Source organism: Poecilia reticulata, linkage group LG1, assembly GCF_000633615.1.
Source record: "Poecilia reticulata strain Guanapo linkage group LG1, Guppy_female_1.0+MT, whole genome shotgun sequence".
Taxonomy (NCBI): domain Eukaryota; kingdom Metazoa; phylum Chordata; class Actinopteri; order Cyprinodontiformes; family Poeciliidae; genus Poecilia; species Poecilia reticulata.
This window is the reverse complement of record NC_024331.1, coordinates 27948805-27972534: the sequence shown is the minus strand read 5'-3', so window position 1 is coordinate 27972534 and position 23730 is coordinate 27948805. Positions and strand designations below refer to the sequence as shown.

Below are 23730 nucleotides of genomic sequence, written 5' to 3'. Positions count from 1 at the left end.
GTGAGTGAGTGAGTGAGTGAGTGAGTGAGTGAGTGAGTGAGTGAGTGAGTGAGTGAGTGAGTGAGTGAGTGAGTGAGTGAGTGAGTGAGTGAGTGGGTGGATTATGGATTGTTGTTATGGTGACTTGGTAACCCAAACATAGCACTCTTTTCTGCAATTTTTACCATCACTGTGTGATGAAGACGTGTGCTGACAAGATAAATTGAGACCTCAGTCTTGCTTCTCTCAGTTTGAACTTACTAGAGCAGTGAGTATATGTAGATATGTGCAGATGTCAGTGAGTAAATATTTTCTTGTAGCTATTTCCTGATTGATAGAGTGTAATATATCTCTTCCTTACAGGAATGCCATGTTCTCCTTTCATTCCTGTTGTGAGGAATGAAAAGAGGCTTATAGGCCATGTTATAGTTATACTCCTAGTAAACAGAAGTCATGTCGTTTTAACTAAAACTCTGAGGTGTGAGTACCCTTGTTAGATGGCGTTCTAACTAAAACTCTGAGGGTTTTAATGTTTTTATCTTTTTTGTTTTTAATGTTTTTATCTTTACTTTTCATCTAGTTATTAACTTCTTTTTATTTCTCTTTCACACTGTCTATTTAAAGCCCCCCCGGAAAACGTCCCAGTTAAATGAATCTATCTAGGGGTGTGAGAATCCTTGTTAAATGGCGTTTTAACTAAAACTCTGAGGTCTGAGACATTTAACTGAAGTCCTATAAGGGGTGCGGGTTTTAATGTTTTTATCTTTAACCTTTTTTCTTTTTCTTTAAAAAAAATTAGCTTTGTCTTTAACTCTTTTTTAATTATGTAAAGCACTTTGAAATGCCTTGCTGCTGAAATGTGCTATACAAATAAAATTTGATTGTTTGATTGATGTCATGAGTTACTAATTAAAGGTTCGTACACAGTCTGATAAAGGTAATGATAAAATATCAGTTTAAACATGCTTCAATTACATTCATTGTATAGGAAATCTTGGATGTGCCAAGAAGAGATTTAGTTGAAAATATTTCCTCTTTATTACTGTAAAATGTACCAAAACTGAATCTTGCTGAAATGTTTATGCTAATGTGATGTTGCTGTGACAAATGATTAACCTATTTTAGGGCGTTTTACACATCTTAATGAGTGTGAGAACTTGCTGCCTGTATGCATATTCAGGTCATTTTCTCTGTATCGGCAGGATCCATTACAGTAATGACATCTAATGTCTCCTTTCTCCTTCTCCTGCATTCTGTCCTGGTAGCTATGACAGCGAGGGTCGTCTGACTAATGTGACCTTCCCCACCGGCGTGGTCACCAATCTCCACGGCGACATGTCTTCAGGAGCCATCGCAGTGGACATAGAGACATCAGGGAGGGATGAGGATGTTTCCATAACAACAAACTTATCGTCTATAGACTCCTTTTACACTTTGGTGCAAGGTAAGGTGCTGGCATGCATGAGGCTGAGTCTGAAGCTCAGCTATAAGGAAAGGTCAGGCTAATGATTATCATCATTATGAAAAATAAAAGTAAGTCAGATCCAAAGAAATGTAGCTTCATTTTTAAATTTTATCACCTTTCCCAATGTTTTTCCTGCTGCAAAATTAAAAGGAATAAAATCTGTGACTGTTCACAAATCCATCTGCCAGAATTTTATATTGTACAAAATATGAAATTACAGTGGCTTGCTAAAGTATTCATACCTGTGGCAAACACAAACTTCAGTTAGATTTATTGGGATTATAGCAAAAGATGTTGTTCTGTTACAGTTCTTGTTTCCACATCTAAATTAGTACCAGTACTTTTTCTGTTGCAGGTTCTTACTCCTGTTTTATTGTTGCTTTCAGTGTCTTGGCAGCTTGCCTGACCAGGTTCAATCTCTTCTTTTCAAAGAGTTTTGGAGAACTATCTGGTTTTTGTAATGCCTCTGCCATTACAAGCTTGTAACTTGTAACAGGCTCTATGCCTGTAAACAGGCTCGATGTACGGAGCTAAATACATGTCGGTCCTGGAAGGAATCTGGTTGAGATGAATATAAATGTACGTCACACTTTTCAGATTTTTTAAACTGTAAAAGCCTCTGAAAAATATTCTTTTGCTTCCACTTTGCATTCATTTTCTGCTTTGTGTTGGTCCATCAGGCAAAATAAAATACACAGAAGTTTGTGGTTGTAATGTGATTTAACATGAAGAAATCTAAGGGCTGCAAATACGTCTGTAAGTCACTGTAAGCTGGTGGTATTAAAAACTCACTAAATGACTGTTGAAGAATCAGAGAAGTAAGACAAGCTGCAGTTACTGAGAGACACACAAGTATTACGTCACAGATGGGAAAATAGGTTGTGTTGTTTTCTGTGATCATTTTTTTTCTGACGGTGACTGAATTTGGGATGTTGCTTCATTCGTACTTTGATTCAAAGCTTCTGTAAACCAGAGTAAAATCCATTCTCATAAATTTTTATTTGAGAGCAGCGAAAGAAAACATTCACACTGGTGCATTTCAGCAATGTTGTCGTTCTTCGTCAGATAAATACTGGAAAATTATGTTTTAGCGGTGATGTTTATGTAAAATCTGGACGAACATTGCTTTCCATTTACCTCAGAGGTTTAAATTTGAGTGTGAAATTTGATGCTGCAGATCGATGAATCCTGCTTCAGTCTAGTGGATTCAGAACAGTTTCTTCCTCGATGTCTTTAAATTGTTCTGCTTGTGTATTGTAATCTTGAAGTTAATGCATTATGAGCATCGATACAATATAAGTTTTCTGTGTGAATGTAGCACTGCGATAGTGACGTCTCTGTTGAGAGTCCCTTCCTCCTATCCTGATTAACTCAAAGTCCTGGACAACTAAAGCATTGCTTTCATCAGTTCACTTACATTTATTCGTGTTTTTCCTGCCATCTCATCTACATGCGTAGGTAGGAGGCATCCCATTAGGTCCAGGTGCAGGCCAGCGACGGTAAACAAGCTAATTTAGCTGCTGTACTTAGTCATATTAATGATGCGGTTAACTGCTTGAGAAAGCAGAATATGTGGAAGCAAGAGGTTAAAAGGTCATTTGCAGACATTTACAGTAAACTGTTGTTTCTACTGGATCACCATGTGTGATAATGTGCTGGGAAATGACTGAGATAATAAAAATATAACCCTACCCCACCTAATGTCATTTCACATTCTGCAAGATACTTAATGCAAAATTATCCATTTTAATGAACTAAATTACCAAAAAAAATTATATTTTTTTATATTTTCATCAACGTACGTTGTAGAACTTGGAGATAGAAACGTATTCAGGTATTTCTCATGACATGTTAAAGTTAGAACTCTGAAGCTCATCCGACACGAAGTTGCACCGGCGTTACATCACACACAAAACACGAGAAATGTTGAAGCAGAAAATATATTTTATTTTGTGTCATTCGATAAAATGATTTCCAAAGAAAAAAATTGGCGAGAGTAAAGTGTTGTGCAAAACCGCCTCAGACTTTTTGATCGACTGTCTCGTGATAATTTCAAGTTGTCTGGATCAATAGTTTTCCAAGCTTTCTAAAGTGGGGCTTCTGAAGGTCTTCCAGAGTTTTTCTTTTTGTAATTTTGTCTGTCTTTCTTTTTAGCTTTTGTTCAGTAGATGCATCTGAATATGCCTTTAAAATGTGCAGGCTGTTATTGGAAATTAAGAAAACTTGAAGAAAAAAAGAATAAACCAGAAAGAAATCACAGTAATGCATGCAGTGTAAACATGAAATGGTGCAAAAAAATCAGACAATAAGTCACTTCAGAACCTTTTTTCCCATGAAATGTGACATTTATATGTTACGCTGCACTAATCTGGTTGTAAAAGTGTTCACACCCCTACAACAAAACTGGACCAAAGCAGTTTTGGTTCAATTTCAGCTTTCAGTCTTTTTTGGTGGAAATCTCTCAGTTTCTTGTTTATAGTTTTGGTTATGTGTAGGATTTTCCATAATTTTTTCTCTCTTTCTTTCTTTCTTTCTTTCTTTCTTTCTTTCTTTCTTTCTTTCTTTCTTTCTTTCTTTCTTTCTTTCTTTCTTTCTTTCTTTCTTTCTTTCTTTCTTTCTGCAGAGTTTATGTGGATATGTGCTTACACTCCAATGTTGAAAAATTAAGTCTCTTTTTATTTTCAGCTTTCCAACAGGCAACTAGAGGTTTTGAGACAAATTAACCTGAATTTGGAACTATTCGTAACTTTAATGTTGAAAAAATTTTATAAGAAAGAAAAATCCCAGAGGATAAGATTCCCAGAATAAAACTCCTTGATAGCTAGATGTAAAGATTTACTGTTTAGACTTCTCCACTTCCCTTATGACTTTCATTGAGTCATAAAAACCAGGCTGCATTCTTGTCAGTATACATTTATTTTAGTGTGAGAATTAAAATACACTGTTGCCAAGCCAAAATGTTACAATATTAATTAAATGAAACCGAAAATCACGGGTGTCACAGAAAAATCAATAGTAAGTGAATGATGTGGGAGCTGAAAAACAGTGAGAGTGAAAAGGCCAAATGCAACGGTTAGCCAGACCTCTGTTTAATCAAGTTATTTAATTCTGTTTGCTGTATTGTTGCATAGATCTAGCAGGGTGTATATTTAGTCAAAGATAAAAGAGTGCCGTCAGCCACTCTGTGTCCTGCTTGCACAAGCAGCCATTAGTCCTGTGGGAGGCTGAGAGGAACATAATTGAAAAAGGCTGAAGGATGTTAAACCTTCTCTCTGCTCCATTAGTAGGTTCAAACACTTCGCCCAGAGATGAATTGTTTCTCACCTTACTTTGTCTCTCTGCTGTCTTCTAGCTGCTCTTTCCCTCCTTGCCTTTCGTTTTCCTCCCTTTATCCTCATTTCAGCTCACAATTGATATGTTCTTCAGTAAATCCTTTGAATGCTGCAGTGTAACGGTGTATTGATAACCGCATCTCCTGCTTGTACTTGTGTCATACAGACCAGCTTCGTAACAGCTACCAAGTGGGTAACGACCATTCACTCAGGGTCATCTATGCTAATGGGATGGACACACACTATCAGACAGAGCCACACATACTGGCAGGTAGGTTTAAATTATTTACCATATCCTGTAGCTAACTTTGTGCATTGATGAAGCAAATACTTGTCCCTCTTTCTCAAAGCCTTCACCGGTCTGCATGTTGTAGTGTTTGTAAACCCCAGATGTCTTGTAATGTCTCTTTAGGAGCTGCTAACCCTACGATCGCCCGGCGTAACATGTCCCTGCCAGGAGAGAACGGCCAGAACTTAGTCGAGTGGAGGTTTAGGAAGGAGCAGACCCGAGGAAAAGTCATTGTGTTTGGGAGAAAGCTGAGGGTGAGTGCTCTTCAGCTACAGATGATGGACAGCGATCGACCACAATCTCTTTAACAAAGGCTGATCGCCTATCACCCTATTTTGTTTTCTGGATTATAAGTCACGACATGGCTGAAAAACATATCACAATGTAAGCGTTTCATATTAGTCGATATTGATAATTATGGAGTCGTTTTTGTTTTGAGTATCTCAAAATACTGCCAAACTGGTGGCGGGACGTTTCCTGTTTACAGTTTTCACTCCATGCCGTTGTTTTTTATCCATCCATCCATTTTCTTACACCCTTGTCCCCTAATGGAGTCGGGAGGGGTGCTGGTGCCCATCTCCAGCTAGCGTACCGGGCGAGAGGCGGGGTCACCCTGGTCAGGTCGCCAGTCTGTCGCAGGGCAACACAGAGACACACAGGACACACAACCATGCACACACACACTCACACCTAGGGACAATTTAGACAGACCAATTAACCTGACAGTCATGTTTTTGGACTGTGGGAGGAAACCGGAGTACCCGGAGAAAACCCACGCATGCACAGGGAGAACATGCAAACTCCATGCAGAAAGACCGGGGCCGGGAATCGAACCCAGCTCTACCAACTGCACCACTGTGCAGCCCGTTGTTTTTTATTTTTACACAATTATGAGACAAAACTTGAATCTGCTGCTGCACAATTTTCTCAACAGGTTGTTTTTATGTAACCTAAGAATGAATGAATGAATGAATGAATGAGTGAGTGAGTGAGTGAGTGAGTGAGTGAGTGAGTGAGTGAGTGAGTGAGTGAGTGAGTGAGTGAGTGAGTGAGTGAGTGAGTTGATGAAATTATGCTGGACGATAAATTGCCCCAGAACTTATTGCAATAAACGATAATATTGCTGATTTGAAACCATTTTCAAGTAATGTAATGGTAATGATATAACGGCATAAGAACAAATTCTCAAAGTGGAAGACATTTTAAATATCCAAAATAAATAAACAAAACAACAGAAAAACAAAATTAATTATAAAGTCTCTGTGAACAAAATTGTTCTTCAAAAAAAAAAGAGCCAGTTGTGACCAAAACACCAGACTGAAGATTTTTGTCGTCCAGTTTTTGGTGGAATTACAGAGAAAAGAGAAAAAATAACAAGTCATGCAAATGTAAATTATTGGGATCTTTTTAATCATGTGATTAATTAATTTGTTGATTACTGAGACAACAAACCTAGTGAGACATTGAGAGCCTTTCCTCTGCCTACATCCCCCACAAATCTGAGTTGCTCAGTGACATTTTTTTAAAATTTCATCAAACATATTACCTATTGATACTGATCACGTGTCTTTTGTGATTTATATTGTTATTGGTTTATTGTCCAGCCCTACTGCAGTTTCTGACTGACCCTGATGTCTGTGCTCTGACTCAGGCTGGTCAGAACGTGTTCAGGTTATGGTCATGCTGAGGTCTTTGGCTGCAGAAACTGGACAGTATCATGTTGCTGTTATAAAATTAAATTGAACTAGTCAGGAGCTTTGAGCATTTTTATGATACTTTATCCCCATGGTAAAAGAAACGACTTAAAAAAATGATAGGACACGAGTAGGAGAAGAGAGCAGGGAGGGCAGGCTGGCTTTGAGGCTCTGACCTGCTCATGTACGTAAAAACATCATGGCAGCTCCTAAAAATTAATTATGAAGTAACACTGCAGATAATATTGGTAACAAAGTGAGCATGAAGAAAAAGCACCAAGAAAAAGATTCCCCTAGCATCTCCAATTCCTGTGTCATAACTCAGTTTATCACATTTCTCTTAATTTGTACTCCCACAGACATATTAGTATCGTTTTCTTGTAAGAATAAGAGAAAAAAGGTTATGCCGTCCATGCATTATGCATCCTGTATACCTGCAGGCTCTACAAGTGGCTGCTGAGAGCTGCAGCACACCGGATTGGAGGACGGGTTGACAGGGTCATATTGGTGCCCACAGGCAATTTACCAGTTCACACTTTCAAATTTTTACACTGTTGGAGGGAGAGCGTACGAACGCTCTGCTCGCAGCACGACCCCGGCTGTCTGTGAGAAGAAAAATCTAAATTCTTGCTGTTGGACAACAGAGCATAGCTTTTTTTATTATTTATCTTATTTGTGTCATCATCTATGAGAAGAGTGTGCAGGTGGGAATACATCCATGACCCCGGTAATGAGACAATCGCCTGCTACGTTTTTGCTCTGGGAAGTATTTGGATGTGTTTGGCATCTGTGTGGCCTCTATTTTCTCGTGTTAAAGAAGTAAGTTTATTTAAAAATAGCTTTAGAAATCCCCTTAAATAAATTCTGTCTAGGTGAGGAAGGGTTTTTCCAGGATACCAGTGAAGCGAAGCTGAGCTGTAGAGGTTTATTTAGCTAAAAAAAAAAAAAGAAAGAAAGATGTCTGCAAGGTCTTGTCGAATTGTCATAAAAACAGCAAATGTGAGAATCTATGTTAAATTGTTTAGTTCAAAAATACTTTTTCCTTTTTATCCCAAAGGAAATAAATGTTGTAATCCAACAACGACGACACCAACCACTTTAAAGAGAGGCTGTGATAGCAGCTAGTGTTGCAAAGAATCTGAAGGAGCTTCTGACTGGAGACTGCAGATGTATGATAGTAGGGGCAGCAGCTCATCCAGACAACAGAGACCATATTTCACAGAAGCATTTTCTGGATGCTAATCCACCTCATTTGGTTTTGCCGCTTCTCTTTAAATCTCTGTCTGGGCTTTTGGTTGGAAAGCTGGACAGTTGGAGTCGTGGAAATGATCCTGGCTAATTACGATCGATGGAAGAGACGGTTTGAACATCATCTTTCTCTCTTCTCTGCATCCATGAAGCCTCCCTCTTTAACTCGTCTGGGAGTAGGGGTCATAGTTCAGGTATTTTTTGAACTTTCAAGATGCTAGTCAGCTTCTACATGTTGTAAATTTTCTCCCAAAAGTAAAAAAAAAAAAGTAAGAGCAAAACACCTTCCAGCTGTACAGCATCCAGAACCACAGGGTACAAAAAGAGCAATGATTCAGCCAAAAACCACGTGGACAAAAGCCTTCAAAACATTAGGGGCACAATTTTACCAGAATTTTGTTTATACACTGGAAAATGCTGGAAGTCGAGCCTCACCGTCCACAGTGAAGCTGGTCGTAGGTCAACCACCAATCTGCCTGTTATTAGCTCAAATGAAATTTACAGCAGCAAACATGGACAAAGTGAATTATCTCTGGAGAAAAGAGACCAATATTTACATGTTTAGCAACGAGACAAATGTTTGGAGCATTGTGGTGGTTCCAGCATGCTGATGGCCGGTTTCTCTGCCAGTGTAACTGGTGCGTTGCACAAAAGAGTGCAGAATACTTCCAGATTCTTCAGGTTGACCTCAAATCAACAGCTGGGTGGATAAAATGTGGATACTAATTTGCCAGCAATGAAATGTCGTATACATTTGATTTTAATTGTTCACTATTTGGAAGAGTAGCCAACCCAGACTGAATGGTTTTGACTACAATAACTGGACAAAAGAATCAATGTCTTCATTTGTTTGGCTGGAGAAATTGCACTCAGTGGGAGAAACACCACAGAGAACACTGAAGGGAAATGAGAATTGAGTGAAATTGCACAGGAAGGCAATGGCGAGGCCAGACTTGACCCCAACCCACTGCAAATTTATTGGTCTACGGCTGAGTCTGTGACTTTATTCGGCTGCGCTGTGTTTCACCTTAGTGGCTCCAATATCTTCCTCATCCCCCTTTAATTCACCTCACTGATTTTAACTGGTCCTAATTCACAAATGAATGAGTAGCTTGAATGAAAAGGTGAGAAATTGGACCCTTGGACATCTTCCAGCCAGACTCTCTGTTTAATGAAAGAGGTCTGTAAGCGATTGATTGGCCGGTTTGTAATGTTTGTCATTGCTTCAAGGATCTATAAGGTGAGCTTAGCTGCAGATCTGGGCGATCTGTCTTCATAAATCGGATTTTAACAGCACATCATTTAGATGGTGATTAAGCCTGGCTTGTTGGTTCAGGGATGTTACTCGGTTTTATGGCTGTCAGATCAGGGATTTGTTTTATTTCATAGGCTGTGGTACCGACATTTAGATGAACAGTCAAATTTTAGGACATTACAAGTTAAATTCATTAGCTATTTCATTTTTTCCCCTTTCTCTCACACTTATGTTACTTGTATTATAGATTAAAGGGGGCATATCATGCAAACTTTGTATTTTACATGTTTTTCTACTCCCATTTGGATCTCTACTGCTTCTAGAAACAGTCCAAGTGCTTAAAAAAAAACACTCAGCCGGTTTTTGGCATTAAGGTAACGTTTTTTTGTTGTCTGGAAAATGAGGCGTTTCAAAAACCTTTCGAATATAATGTCACAAATCAGCAGGCGCTGCCCCTCACCTGGCAGCCCCAGTGGTTTACAATGAGCTGTTAGTTTGTTACTCAGTGTTTCACACACTGCTTTGCTATTTTGGCTGTTTTTGTGTAATAAACACAGACAGTGTAGAATCTAAACCTTTGGATTCAAATAAAAGGTGAACTTTCTCTCTGCATTGAGTGTGTGCATGTCTGTATATGATGGTAACGAACAGAAAGAGAAACTTGCAGACACTGGACAAAATATGTGAAGCTGAATGAAACGGGAAGAATAAGGAACCAGCAAGAGAAGATAAATCTGGGCATTAGTTTCACTGTTGATAGACGACGATCACAAAGCACAGCTCAGTCCCTTATTGCTCATTTGTCTCCTCTGACATCCAGGTAAATGGAAGGAACTTGCTGTCTGTGGATTACGACCGCACGCTGCGAACCGAGAAGGTTTATGATGACCACAGAAAGTTCCTGTTAAAGATCATCTATGACACGCAGGGCCACCCGTCATTGTGGGTCCCCAGCAGCAAACTGCTCTCAGTTAACCTGACGTACTCCAGGTAAACACATCTGTACTGTTCTCTTCTGATCTGCAGGTTAAACGATCCATCAGATTTAACTGCGACACTCCTGTTTAACTTTCTAGCTGTAATTCAGTGAAACGTGAGCCTGACTGTGTGTGTTTGTTCAGCACGGGACAGGTGACCGGCCTCCAGAGGGGTCCGACCACAGAGAAGTGGGAGTACGACAATCAAGGAAGAATCATTTCTCGAGTCTTTGCTGATGGGAAGATATGGAGCTACACGTATCTGGATAAGGTAGGAAGCAAGAAAACACTTTTACAGACAGGCATTCATTCAACTTTCTTTCTCTCTGGGTCAGGCGTTCAAACATTTCCAACACAAAACAAATCTGTATCATGGTGTCACCCATTTATGGTTTTTTTTAACAATATCACGGCTTCTTTTATTTAGAAGGAGTATTGTTTCATTCATGTAAACTTTCTTGAATCCCAATTCTTAATCATGGATACATTTTAGACTGCTCCATTCAGTTAAAACCAAATTAAATGTTTGGAGATATTGTCCTGTTCGACCTCCCAACTGTGTAGCCTGGGATTTAAGATGAAAATAAAGTACTTTAATGGAAGTCCTCCATTTTCATTATTACTGCCACTTTAAGCAGTGAAACGGCATCAGTAGCTGAAAAGTTGTGCAGAACTTTTTCTATGTTCTACTAATGTCGAAAAACATAATTTCGAAATTGCAGTGTTTTCATTAAATAAATGGAATAAAATTACATGTGAACAAGTCTGCTCCCACAATAAGTCATTATAAATCATGGCAGTGACGGCTGTAAACACTAACATGAGGTATAATCACGTAACATCCATGGTACTAACGCTCATCAGCCATTAGACGAGGTGTCGGCGACTCATTGAGGCATTAGCTCAACAAGACTCTTCTCCTTTGAGTGGCTACAGATATATGCAGCATTTTAGTGAAATTGTAGTCAGTGATTTTACATAAAAGTCATGGATTCAACACTTTTGAATGTCAAACTCAACATTTCATGAAGTGCGTGATGCTGAAAAAGCTCTGGTGGATCCCGCTGCACATTGTCCAAAAAGACCAGGACCTACAAATGAGCACTTTGCTGTTGGATACAGACCGCTGTGACTCATGTGATGCAAAAACGTTTTTCCATTGCAGTCTTAAGAAATACACAAGGTGTGACATGGATGAAAGTTTTTTTCTAAATTGCCGTGTTTCCATTCAGCAAATTTATTTCCGTAATTCGAATTTGCACTATTTTATGGTCTGTGGAAACACAGCTGGTGTCGGTGAACCAGGGTCATTCTGTCACCACTTGGCTCAACAGCTGGTACAGGTACAGTTTTCTGAGGTTTTGAGAGCCTTTCCTTGTCTTCTCCAAGCGTTCTGTATGTAATTTTAGTCCATATGAATCAGTGTTTGACTAGCTTGTTCCACTGGGCTGCTACAAAGTTTTTACCAACCAAGAAGGAAGTTTCTATCTGCAGTAAATGTGCGGTAAAACGTACTTCACTTTGGAGTGGAGAAACTTGTGTGCAAGCTGCTTTTAGTTCATGCCATGCTTAAGTGGTTTCACAGTTGTTCCTGATCAATGAATTTTCATCTGAGAGAGGCAGTATATGCATGAAATAGTTTGAACTGATGAATCTGCAGCGGCAATGGCTGCAAAAGATCTCCTTGACTTTAACGGAAATCCACATCTTCTTCTTAAAAAGAAACTGTTTGAGTAAGTGGATAAAATTTGAATTAAACTTCTGCACCAAGTTCGTCTTTTTTAAGACTGATTCAAGTATTATGTCTTAAAATTATTCCACAGAACTTTTCAAATTCATTTTATTGCAATCATTCAGTAAAATAACAGCATGGTGATGGAAACGCAGGATAGAGTAGCAAGTATCATGTAGGAAGGTGCTCTATAATTCTGAGTCTGCTAGTATTTTCCAAGGAATCTGTGCACTTACAAGAGACGGCAAAAAGCACGAAATGAATGATTGTAGAAAGGCGGTGAGTAAAGTAAAGGAAACTAAGAACCAAGAAACTATCTTGTCCTCAAATAAAAGAAACTATTGATGTCAGGAAAGCAAGGCTGACAGAGAAGAGAGTAAAAGAAGAAGAAGAGACCATTAAAAAGTGAGTGGCTTTGAAAAACATCTCTAAGGGAGCTTAGGAGGGAGCAAAAAAACAAACAGTGCGAGGAGAAAGAGGACCGGGAGGAGGGGAGTGAATCCAACACGTCTGCTGTGTTAGCCTAGGAAGGGCCTGACACTCCGAACAGCACCTGGCCTTGTTTATGTGGGGATACAGAAGGCGATTGATTGATAGCAATGGAAAGACAGACTGACTGACAGAGGTACAACAGTGAGACAAAACTCCAGGGACGCCAGGAGCTTAGTTAGGATGTTAGAGAGAGGTGGAGGCCAGGGGAGAAGAACAACAGAGGGCTCAAAATTAGAATCACAGAAAGGCAAAAGATGCAGCAGACCATGAAATATGTCCTCTACGGGGAAATGTCTCTTGTATTAATGTGAATCTGGATAAGAAAACATCTCAAAGTGTTTAATAGAAACTGAATATCTTCTGAATAATTGTTTCTTTATTCCTTTGTTCACATTCGTCTTTCATTGGCTTGATTAAAGTAATGGAATCTGTAGCTGTCTTGTTCTGACCGAAGGAAAAAACAAAGATGGTGTTGCCCTCTCCCTCAGCTTTGTGTCCTGTTTGTAACATCCGGCTGTCGTCTCCTCTCTTTGACAGTCCATGGTGTTGCTGCTGCACAGCCAGCATCAGTACATCTTCGACTACGACTCAGGGAACCGTCTGTCAGCCGTCACCATGCCCAGCGTGGCTCGGCACACCATGCAGACCATCAGATCTGTGGGATACTACAGGAACCTGTACACCCCCCCGGAGAGCAACGCCTCCGTTACTGTGGACTACTCTGAGGAAGGGCAGGTGTGTGGCTTTTAATCAAACTGATGCTGCAATCCTTCCTGGATTTGTAAAATAACTTTGTCTCTACATACTGACTTCAACTTTTTTCCTTCATCTAACAACTGTAGACTTCAGAGGTATTGTATATGTGACGTAGCAACACAGAGCAGTGCAAATTTGTTGAGTGGCAGGAAAATTATCCAGGTTTTTAAGGAATAAAAATCTATAAAATATGTTTTCCATTTGTATTTTCACAATTTTCTTTGTATTAAATATTGCAAACTATGTCAATCACATAAAATCTTAAGATAAATTAAGGTTTGTAAATGTAGCTTTACAGAAGTTTAGGGATGCTGAGGCTGCAGGCGTGTGCCTCTTTCTGATTGGCTTATGCCCAACAAATCATTCACAATTAATCTGGAACAAACTCCCAGAGAACTGCAAAACTGCCGAAACACTGACTTTCCCTGTCCATGTCTTTCTATGTCCAGCTCCTCAGAGTGGCTCATCTAGGAACCGGCCGACGGATTCTGTACAAATATCGCAGACAAGTATATGACTTCATTATTACTTTTGATTATCTTAAGTTCACATCATATATTATGACCACTTCATGTGTAGTTGTAGAGTTCACCTAACCAACACTGCTGAGTGTCTCATGACAGGAACATTTCTGTTGGGCATCATTTGTTTTGGTGTAAAACCAACACCTGCTTATGACATGTGACATTTCCATTACGGCAACTCTTATGGTTGTATTTGTCTCCTCAGAATAAGCTGGCAGAGATCCTGTACGACTCGACGCGGGTCAGCTTCACGTACGACGAGACCGCTGGCGTGCTCAAAACCGTCAACCTGCAGAGCGAAGGCTTCATCTGCTCCATCCGCTACCGGCAAATCGGCCCGCTGGTCGACCGGCAAATATTCCGCTTCAGCGAGGACGGGATGGTGAACGCGCGCTTCGACTACACCTACGACAACAGCTTCAGGGTCACCAGCATGCAGGCTGTGATCAATGAGACGCCGCTGCCTATTGATCTCTACCAGTTCGACGATATCTCTGGGAAAGTGGAGCAGTTTGGGAAGTTTGGAGTTATCTACTATGATATCAATCAGGTAAGAGACGAGTCACTTCATTAGATTTAACCATTAGTGGGGAAAAAGTAGGTCTTCATGTTGTGCTTGCAGCGATGAACCAAAATATGTAGAGCATTCAAAATGAGAAGATAGAAAGCAGAAAGAATAAGAGTAGGCTGTGAGGCTTCATGGTACTTCATATTGGTGAGTAGTTTTGTGTAAATACAAAGTATTCTTAAACTTATTGGGTCAACAATACAAATCGAGTCATTGAATTGGTACGTTTAAGTCACTTCCATGGCCACAGGTACAGAGGACTGAACAATGGAGCGGCTGCCATTTTTAAAAGTTTGGTTGAAAATGGTGGAAACATAAGTTTAGAAAAATGTCTAAAATATTTTGACATGTTATAATAACTTGTTCAAGCATTTTGCATGTTAAGAATTATTCAACTAACTTATGTTTGTTTAGTTTGAGCCTTGAATGATACATTTTTAATCAACATGATATATAATCCATTGAAAATGTAGGAAAACGCATCTAATTGTACATAATCACATTATGGACCAGAGCATTTGCAACTTGCTCAGTGGAATCAGAAACTGCTTTTTGTTTTATGCGCCCCAGTGACGCATTGAGGGGAAGATTGAACAAGCAGTTTGGAGAATTTCAATTCTGTTCTGAGAAATGCACCAAAGCTACTGAGAAAAACTGCTCTGCTAATTCTGAATTCCTCTTGACATGAATCAGATGAAACGCAGCAGAACATTTTTGGAAGTGTCTGTTACTTCACTCCTGAAACCAGCACCCACAGACTGTTTCCGAACTAAATCCAGCTGTAAGCTCTGCGTGTCGCTGATTGGAGATCAACGTTTTCTTCCCGTTTCAGATCATCTCCACAGCAGTGATGACCTACACCAAGCACTTCGACCAACACGGCCGGATCAAGGAGATCCAGTATGAGATTTTCAGGTCACTCATGTACTGGATCACCATTCAGTACGACAACATGGGCAGGGTCACCAAGCGCGAGATCAAGATCGGACCCTTTGCCAACACAACCAAATACGGTTATGAGTATGACGTTGACGGACAGCTGCAGACGGTCTCCCTCAATGAGAAGCTAATATGGAGGTGGGATTTGTTTGATGGAACTGCTGTTTGAAGAAAAACTACTGGGCTGATGTGACAGGTTGACGGTTTAATGCCGGCTTTGCAGGTTTAACTACGACCTGAATGGAAACCTGCACTTACTGAACCCGGGGAACAGCGGCCGTCTGACGCCGCTACGCTACGATCTGAGGGACAGAATCACTCGGCTGGGGGATGTTCAGTACAAAATGGACGAAGACGGATTCCTGAGACAGAGAGGAACTGAGATATTTGAGTACAACTCCAAAGGTGGGAATTATCATCCCACTAAACATGGCAGAGCGGAAAACAGATTTACATCCCTGTAAAACTGTCTGCTCTAGAACAAATCGGTCATAACTTGTTCTTTTGTTTGATTTTAGGTCTTTTAGTTCGTGTTTACAGTAAAGCGGCCAGCTGGACCATCCAGTACCGTTACGACGGCTTGGGTCGGCGTGTGGCATCCCGAAACAGCCTGGGCCAGCACCTGCAGTTCTTCTACGCCGACCTGAACTACCCCACCAGGATCACCCACGTCTACAACCACTCCAGCTCTGAGATCACCTCTTTCTACTACGACCTGCAGGTAGCTGCCGCTGTCCACTAATTCTGACAGCCATTAGCCATGTTTTCATCCAATTATCATGCCAATCGTGAGCAAACTTTGAAAATTTCACAGAAAAGGAAATGTGAATGAGGTGTTTCCTAGTTGTCTGCGTAGCCTGGTTGATTCGCTCCAAACCAAAGTGTAACTACGTCAGACGTTAAACTTTATTAATCAAGTAAATGTTCGCTACGTCTGAACTTACTGAGAAAATATGTTTTCATCTCCCCTTTAACATGTTGGCTTTTTTATAGAAAAGCCAAAAACCACCTCAAACAAGGGTAAAAAACATTTCCAAGTGTGAATCATATGCGCTTCTCCCTTCTTTTTTTACAACAATGTGTGGCCACAAAACTATTGATTTCTTTCCAACTTGTTTAGAAATTTGAAATTACTTATTTGATCTGTTTTATCTTTATTCTCCTGCTGCCAATTTGATTGTTGGAGAAACCGACCTGTAGAGTGTTGACCGTTATTGAACATCAGCATCAGACAACATAAAACTGATCATTTGAATCAGTAAAAAATCTCGCTGAGGCAGCCGGCGGTTCCAAGGCGTCCTTTTTTTTCCCCACTCGGACACCTGCTTCCCAAAATGTCTCTTCACTCCACTACCTGTATCATTATTATTATTATTATTATTATTATTATTATTATTATTATTTGTGGATATACATGAGATCTGGGAGATAGAACATGAGCTGGCTTTGTAGTCTTTGTCACAGCTCTGCAGCGCCTCCTGGAGGAAAAGATTGTGAACAACAAGCCGATCAGGAAGACATTCAATAGACCAGCTCTCACTTTACATTATCTCTCTCATTTTTCCTCATTTAAAGCTTTCTCTTTAAAGTTCAGTCCGCTGACACCTGCTGTCGTGTTTGTACTCCATCTGTCAGCTTCTAATCCCGATGATCCAGCGTTCCTCTCGCTCTGCCTTCCACTTCAAACAAATAAAGCTTTCCTCATTTAGAGCAAATTTGGAAATATTACTTCTGTCTGGGAGCTGAGGATCTCCCATGACGTTAGGCTTGTGTGTGTGTGTGTGTGTTTAAATCAAGCTTCTCCCACAGCGCTCACAAGTGAATGAACAGGTGAGTCTGGGAGGCTTCAGCAGCACAACACAGAAAAAAAAATATGATGATGTTTGTATCATTTTTTAAAGCCCTGTTGTATATTACAAAGAGTTGTTCTGCTGTAATGATAGAAATTACCGGTATAAATCATCTCTTAGCTTTAAGTGTGCTGTGTGTGGTTGCGCAGGGTCACGTGTTTGCCATGGAAATCAGCAGCGGAGAGGAGTTTTATATTGCGTGTGATAACACCGGGACTCCGCTGGCGGTCTTCAGCAACAACGGACTGCTCCTTAAACAGGTACGACTGTTTCCTCATCCACCGCAGGAAGAAAGCAGCTGGGCATGTCGACTGTTTGTGAAATGGTTTTGTGTTACGAGTTAATAAACGTGTGTGTTTGCAGGTACAATACACAGCATACGGCGAGGTCTACTTTGACTCCAACCCCGACTTCGTCCTTGTGATCGGTTTCCACGGCGGCCTGTACGATCCTCTGACACGACTGCTGCATTTTGGAGACAGAGATTATGACATCCCCGCTGGGAGGTAGACCGTCTGGCTCTGATTCGCTCATTTCTAGTCCAAGCATGGCATACGATTGCATGCAGGCACTCGCTGTGTGCTTTGTCAGCGTCACACCTGATCAGGTGCCTCGCTTTGTTTCTTCTTCTTCTCCTGAAGGTGGACCACTCCAGACATCAGCACGTGGACGCGTGTGGGGAAAGACCCTCAGCCTTTTAACTTGTACATGTTCAGAGGAAACAACCCCGTAAGCAAGATTCATCAGGTCAAAGAGTATGTTACAGGTAATAAGTTCAATCTTCCCCCATTCACTGCAAAGACACAAAACCTTACCAAGCATATTTGGTCCATATTCTGGTGCAAAGATTTTTGTACCCTTAAATTAAGACAAACCCTAACGTGAAAGTAATTTTTCTGCAAGGTGTAGCTGCTTGTTTTAAGTCAATAATTCCTTGATATTGATAAAAAAAAGTTCTCGTTCCAATAGCAGATTACTTCACTCATAACATGGGAAACATGTCATGCTACAAGTTAAATAATCTGCCAGAGCTCTGCTACACCAGCAAAGCAGGATTTTTTACTTTTATTTGAAACCAGAACAGAAATCACAGAAAATGCTGCGTTCCAGTTACCTGGGAAATGGGAACTCTGCTGGATTTGATGCCAAACATTCTGGTTAAGAGGTCTGCATTTCAACATGGCAAAGCCCATAAACGTAGTTTACGATTGCTCATGCAAACATCATTTAAATTTTTATTTTCCACAAGCAAACACCAATTTCCATTTATTCAGTTTAGAGTGGCAGGTGCTACATGTAACGTTGATTTTAGACACACTCTTGTAAAATTAACACGTTTCCACCGCACTTTACTACAGTTCCCAGTACAACTGTATCGCAGCATCTGATATTTACTGGGTTCTTTAACTCCCTCTTTGTTTTTTTTATTTATTTCACTGACTGTTTTTCTGCAGATGTCAACATCTGGTTGGTCACCTTCGGCTTCCATCTTCATAACGCCATCCCAGGATTCCCTATTCCCAAATTCGACCTGACAGAACCGTCCCTGGAGATGAAAAAGAGCCAGCTTTGGGACGACCTGCCTGTGTGTATTCTTATTCATTTGAACTACAATGCTTTAGATAATCTGCCACTGATGACTGAATCCACAATAACATAGTATAAATAGTAATGTGGACGGTTTTTCCTTGATTAATTTGCTCAGTGAGATAAAGGATGACCTTTCAGAAAGCTGAGTTTTATTTATAGCTAATTAAATTCATTGCTGATGTCAGGTGTGTATGCAAGATGTCTGAATGCTGTAAGTAAATCAATGTATCCGTTTAAAGGTGCACACACTTATGCAACTCATGAAGTTTATGTTTGTATCAGATTCACAGCAACTGTTGCCTCTTGGCTCTTTACAAGACCAACAGATGCAGTAAAATATAATAAATTGAGCCTCATTGTTCAGACAGATTGAGAGATGATTACATACATTCCAATATAAAACAGTTTAATCAATCAGTAATTGTTCACATCGCAATAGTTCAAAGAAATAACAGAAATAATTACTTCACCTGTGATGTCTTGACACCAAACTACAACATTACATCTTTAGTCTATATGGACAGTTGGACACAGTTAGTTGGACATGCTGAATGTACCACTTTATTTTTATGTCTAAAAATGACCAATTGATGTTATAATGTTGTAATATTTCTGTCAGCTGTAAAATTCACAGCTTTAATACTAAATACTCTCTTTGGAGATGAAAACGCAGCTATTCTGTCAGCACCTGTTACAACAACAGACCCGTGACGGCACAGACAATAAAAACGAAGCTCTGTGAACAATGACAGAGGAAAACACTGGCAGAGATGGGAAAGCCTGATCAAGTGAAGCCAGTCAACCTTATTTTCTGCTCCTTTCTCTTCTCCTACACCCACTCTGTTACTGGGGTAATTATATTGGACAGACTATCAAGCAGTCACACTTCTACTCAAACAGTGTGTTCAGCTTCAGCCCAAAAAGAGAGTTTGAATCAAGACAGTCGCAAATAATAAGAAGGGTAGGAGAGAAGGGTAAGTAGAGGATCAGAGAAGGTGAGGAAGGGAGTCAGAAAGGCTCAGAGCAATTTAAAGTGTTATCTCAAGTGAGGAATCATTTTTTTTCCAAAGACCTTCAGAAGCTGCGGGCGTGTTGACCAGCTGAGCCAACTAATACAGACACACACGTGCAGAAAAGAGGGTTTACAGAACAGACCGCATGTACGACTTATTGGCATTGTACAGTTTAATGCTCTCCTGTGGAGGAGCTGCATTATGTTACAACCCCCAGCAGACAAAAATAAAACAAACATTTTCATTTTAAGAAATACAACTAAAAATCAGCTTAACGAATAATGAAACAGGCTTTTATATAAAACAGCCATGGCCGGATTTAGAAGAGTAAAGGCCCCTGGGCTGGATGGAGTCAGTTCTGGTGCCCGATGCCAGAAAAGAAAATCCTTTACTCATGAAAATGACAGAACAATAACAGGTTCAAACTTGAAGGATGGTTGGTTTGCAGATGGTTTCCATGTTGGTCCCAAACAGATGATCATTTTCAAATATTTGAGTGTATAATGAATACAAATCCAATATTTTAATAAAGCAACACATCCAAAATGAGCCCTTAACTTTAATATGAGATAAAGTGTTTATAAAAAAATGCATAGTATACAACAGAAACATTTAATTTTTTTTGCACTCGCCCCCAAAACCTGAAGCCCTGGGTGACTGCCCTTAGAGGCTGGCCAAGTAAAAGGTTTTTAACAGGGACCATTTGTGGCCCTTGCACTGATTTTGTGTTTTATGAAGACATTTCTTTTTGTAGTTACTGTAAAATACTATTGACATAAACTTCTTATCATGGAAAATGTTTAGAGCAACACAAAGTATTTGTTTTTATAATCTTTTATGTTTTTATGAGTAGAGCCACGTCTACACAGAGACTTTTACTGAGAAACCAACTTTGCTGCATCCAAATCAGCTTTTACTTAATTTATCAAACTTAATTTAATACTTAATTTATTAAAGTTTGGACATCCCTGGTCTGTCATATAAAATCCCAAAAAAGTACATGGAAGTTGGATGTTGCAATATGGCAGAAGGTGAAGTAATGTAGATGAGAATAAATGTTTCTGCAAGGCACGTTGCTGTTTGTGTTTTAAGACACTGGACATGTTGTGATGTCTCCTTGTTGCTTGTCTCTGCAGTCCATCTCAGGTGTGCAACAGGAAGTAACTCGCCAGTCGTCCGCCTTCCTGTCCTTCGAGCGCATGCCGGAAATCCAGCCCAGCCGACGGCACTCCGACCACACCAAACCCTGGCTGTGGTTCGCCACCGTCAAGTCGCTGATTGGAAAGGGCGTCATGTTCGCGGTGGTGCAAGGACGAGTTGTGACAAATGCTCTGAACATCGCCAGCGAGGACTGCATCAAAGTGGCTGGGGTCCTGAACAACGCCTTCTACCTGGAGAACTTGCATTTCACTGTTGAGGGACGAGACACTCACTACTTCATCAAGACCAGCCTTCCTGAGAATGACCTGAGCGCCCTGCGCCTCACCTCAGGCAGGAAGGCGCTGGAAAACGGCGTGAACGTCACAGTGTCCCAGTCTACAACCGTGATGAACGGCAGAACGCGGCGCTTTGCCGACGTAGAACTGCAGTACGGTGCCCTGGTCCTCCACGTGCGCTACGGGACGACGCTGGACGAAGAGAAGACGCGAATCTTGGAGCAGGCGCGGCAGAGGGCGCTGTCGAGCGCCTGGGCACGTGAACAGCAGCGAGTGAGAGACGGGGAGGAAGGCGTAAGACTGTGGACGGAGGGAGAGAAAAGGCAGCTGCTGAGCAGTGGGAAGGTTCAGGGCTACGACGGCTACTACGTCCTGTCCATCGAGCAGTACCCCGAACTGGCCGACAGCGCCAACAACATCCAGTTCCTCCGGCAGAGTGAGATAGGGAGGAGGTAACACGGCGTGAACACGTCCAGACGGTTCCACCTCTGACTGTCAAAGACTAACACTAAAAAAAGTTCTGTTTTAACACTAAATGGATGTCACAGATTGAACTAAGACGGCAGCAACTGCCCACTGACCCCCTTAGATTCGCTTTGACCTGAAGCTACAGCTGTGACTGTCTTCATGCACCTGGGAAAGGTTCTTCAACGCCCTCCGTTTTCTGTTCCCTCTCGTGCTTTTAGACAGGCTGCACGCATGCCTTTCCACTTCCCTCCGACAGGCCAGGCTAACCTGACTGCCATATCTGCGAGCTGCGTACCTGTTAAACAGAGACTTTGGATAACGGAGGGAAACAGAGACTGGTTCAGATAGGCAGCTTGGTGTGCGAGCAGCCGTCTGAAGCAGTAAAGCAGCCCTGGACTGTGCATCCCTAACAGATGTTGCGGGTACCATATGTCTGAGGGTCCAGATGGGCCCCATCACTCCGGTTTGAGCCTTGTCTATAGGATTTATTATTCCATGGCTGAAGCCATTGAATGGAACTGTTGTGGACTCTCTCTAAGAGAGACAGGCACAAAAAAGGACTGAAATTTGTACAAGTAAAAAAAACAAAAAACAAATAAGACTTTTTTTGTTGTTTGTTTGTAATTTTTGGTTTCGATTTTCTATATAAACTTGCATTTGCTTCAGAGAAAAAAAGGGATATTAAAATCAACAGAAAAGCGTTTACATCCTATTACCTACATGTATCGCACTATTACTACTATACCCACACCCACCACCACAACAGATCATGAGAAGAACTCATCAAAAAACCAAATGTTGCATTGTATTTTTTTTTTTTTCTCCTACTGATAGCTAAGATCCGTTTGGTCATTTCTACAAGCACTCCTCATCCCTTGTGCTAACCCAAGGCTTAGAGAGCAAACCTCAGTATGCAGAGGTAAGGTGATCACAGTTCACACAGTCTGTGTCGACCAGGAAGACCCAAAAGAGTCCTTTTCTTCTCCAAATTGTGACTCTGCTTCATAATGCATAGACCTTGTGATTTTGTCAGTCAAAGGTAGTAGTGCTGCTTGCAGTAGAAACTTGTTGTCATGGCTTGGTGGGGCGGGGGGGCAGCTGGGTTGCTGTGTTTAGCGACAGACTGTTGCTTCTCTCGTTGTTTTTGCTCGTTTTTCTTAAAGGGACAGTGCATCTTCATGAATGACACTTAAGTAACAGTAATAGATCAAAAATCGATGTGGCTGTTTTCTCATTGATTGTAGGTCTCTGGTCTCTTAGAGATTTTTTCTGTGTGTACATGTCTGTACAAAGGTTGGAAGGCAACTTTAAACATTTCAAAGGAAACAGTTTTAACATCGTACGCTGCAAAGGGTTTCTTTTCAGACAAGACAAGTCGACGTGTTTTGTTGATTTAACTTTATGTTGAAAGTTGAGAAATTCCATTTATCCGTACATCGATATTAGTCTCAGAGAAAGTAATTTATGTACAGTGTTTCTACGGTAAAGAATAAAAATCTTTAAAACTCCTGTCGTTTTGGTGTCTTCCTTTAACTGGCAGTAATTGATTTAGTTTTGATTGATATAACAAATCAACATGAAACGTTAAAGTTCAAATCCCTTTTATGCATTTATTCTGCTAATTTGTGTAAGAAATATTTGGAACATACAAAATGTCAAAAAAGAAACTAAATTTATACAATTTGTGCTACGGTTTTGATATTTATAGCAAAAATGTATGACACCAATTGACCATGACCATAAAGAGGTTCACGTTGGGAGGAAACCTCAACCAGAATCTGGACTAGAACCAATGAACAGCTGCTGCGGTTTTTGCCTCCATGGCGACTTGATTCAGAGACTGGCCTGGACTGGGAGGCCTGGCAGGGGTTGGGTTCCTCCTTGGCCTGGAGCTGCTGTGGCTTCTGGGAGTTTTCCACCCATCTCACCATTCAAACAACTTCACACCCTCCAGGTGTCAAAGTAACACGCACAGCTAGTCCACGCTCATCCGTGACATAAATGATCCAAATGAAAGTCAAAGATTCCCATTTCAACAAACCAAAACAAAAGTAAATGGGCATAAACTAATTCCTGTCAAGAATTATTCAACAGACCAAGTTTTACTTGGAGTAAAACCAAAT

The 23730-nt window shown here is 40.7% G+C and overlaps 1 protein-coding gene across 14 annotated transcripts in view; it reads left to right on the top strand.

Moving 5' to 3' along the window:
* The window catches only part of tenm3 (teneurin transmembrane protein 3), a 549164-nt gene extending 526048 nt beyond the window's left edge, over positions 1–23116 (top strand). For all 14 annotated transcript variants that reach the window (XM_008419232.2, XM_017305071.1, XM_008419253.2 and 11 more), the window contains 16 exons: positions 1245–1423; positions 4943–5047; positions 5189–5319; positions 10083–10252; positions 10384–10510; positions 13001–13198; positions 13669–13728; positions 13949–14293; positions 15144–15388; positions 15474–15655; positions 15769–15971; positions 17250–17360; positions 17464–17606; positions 17742–17866; positions 18555–18685; positions 20840–23116. In XM_008419232.2, coding sequence (XP_008417454.1) covers positions 1245–1423; positions 4943–5047; positions 5189–5319; positions 10083–10252; positions 10384–10510; positions 13001–13198; positions 13669–13728; positions 13949–14293; positions 15144–15388; positions 15474–15655; positions 15769–15971; positions 17250–17360; positions 17464–17606; positions 17742–17866; positions 18555–18685; positions 20840–21595 — 3211 coding nt within the window. In that variant the 3' untranslated portion in view covers positions 21596–23116. The remainder of the gene's footprint in view (positions 1–1244; positions 1424–4942; positions 5048–5188; positions 5320–10082; positions 10253–10383; positions 10511–13000; positions 13199–13668; positions 13729–13948; positions 14294–15143; positions 15389–15473; positions 15656–15768; positions 15972–17249; positions 17361–17463; positions 17607–17741; positions 17867–18554; positions 18686–20839) is intronic.
* Positions 23117–23730: the final 614 nt, after the last annotated feature.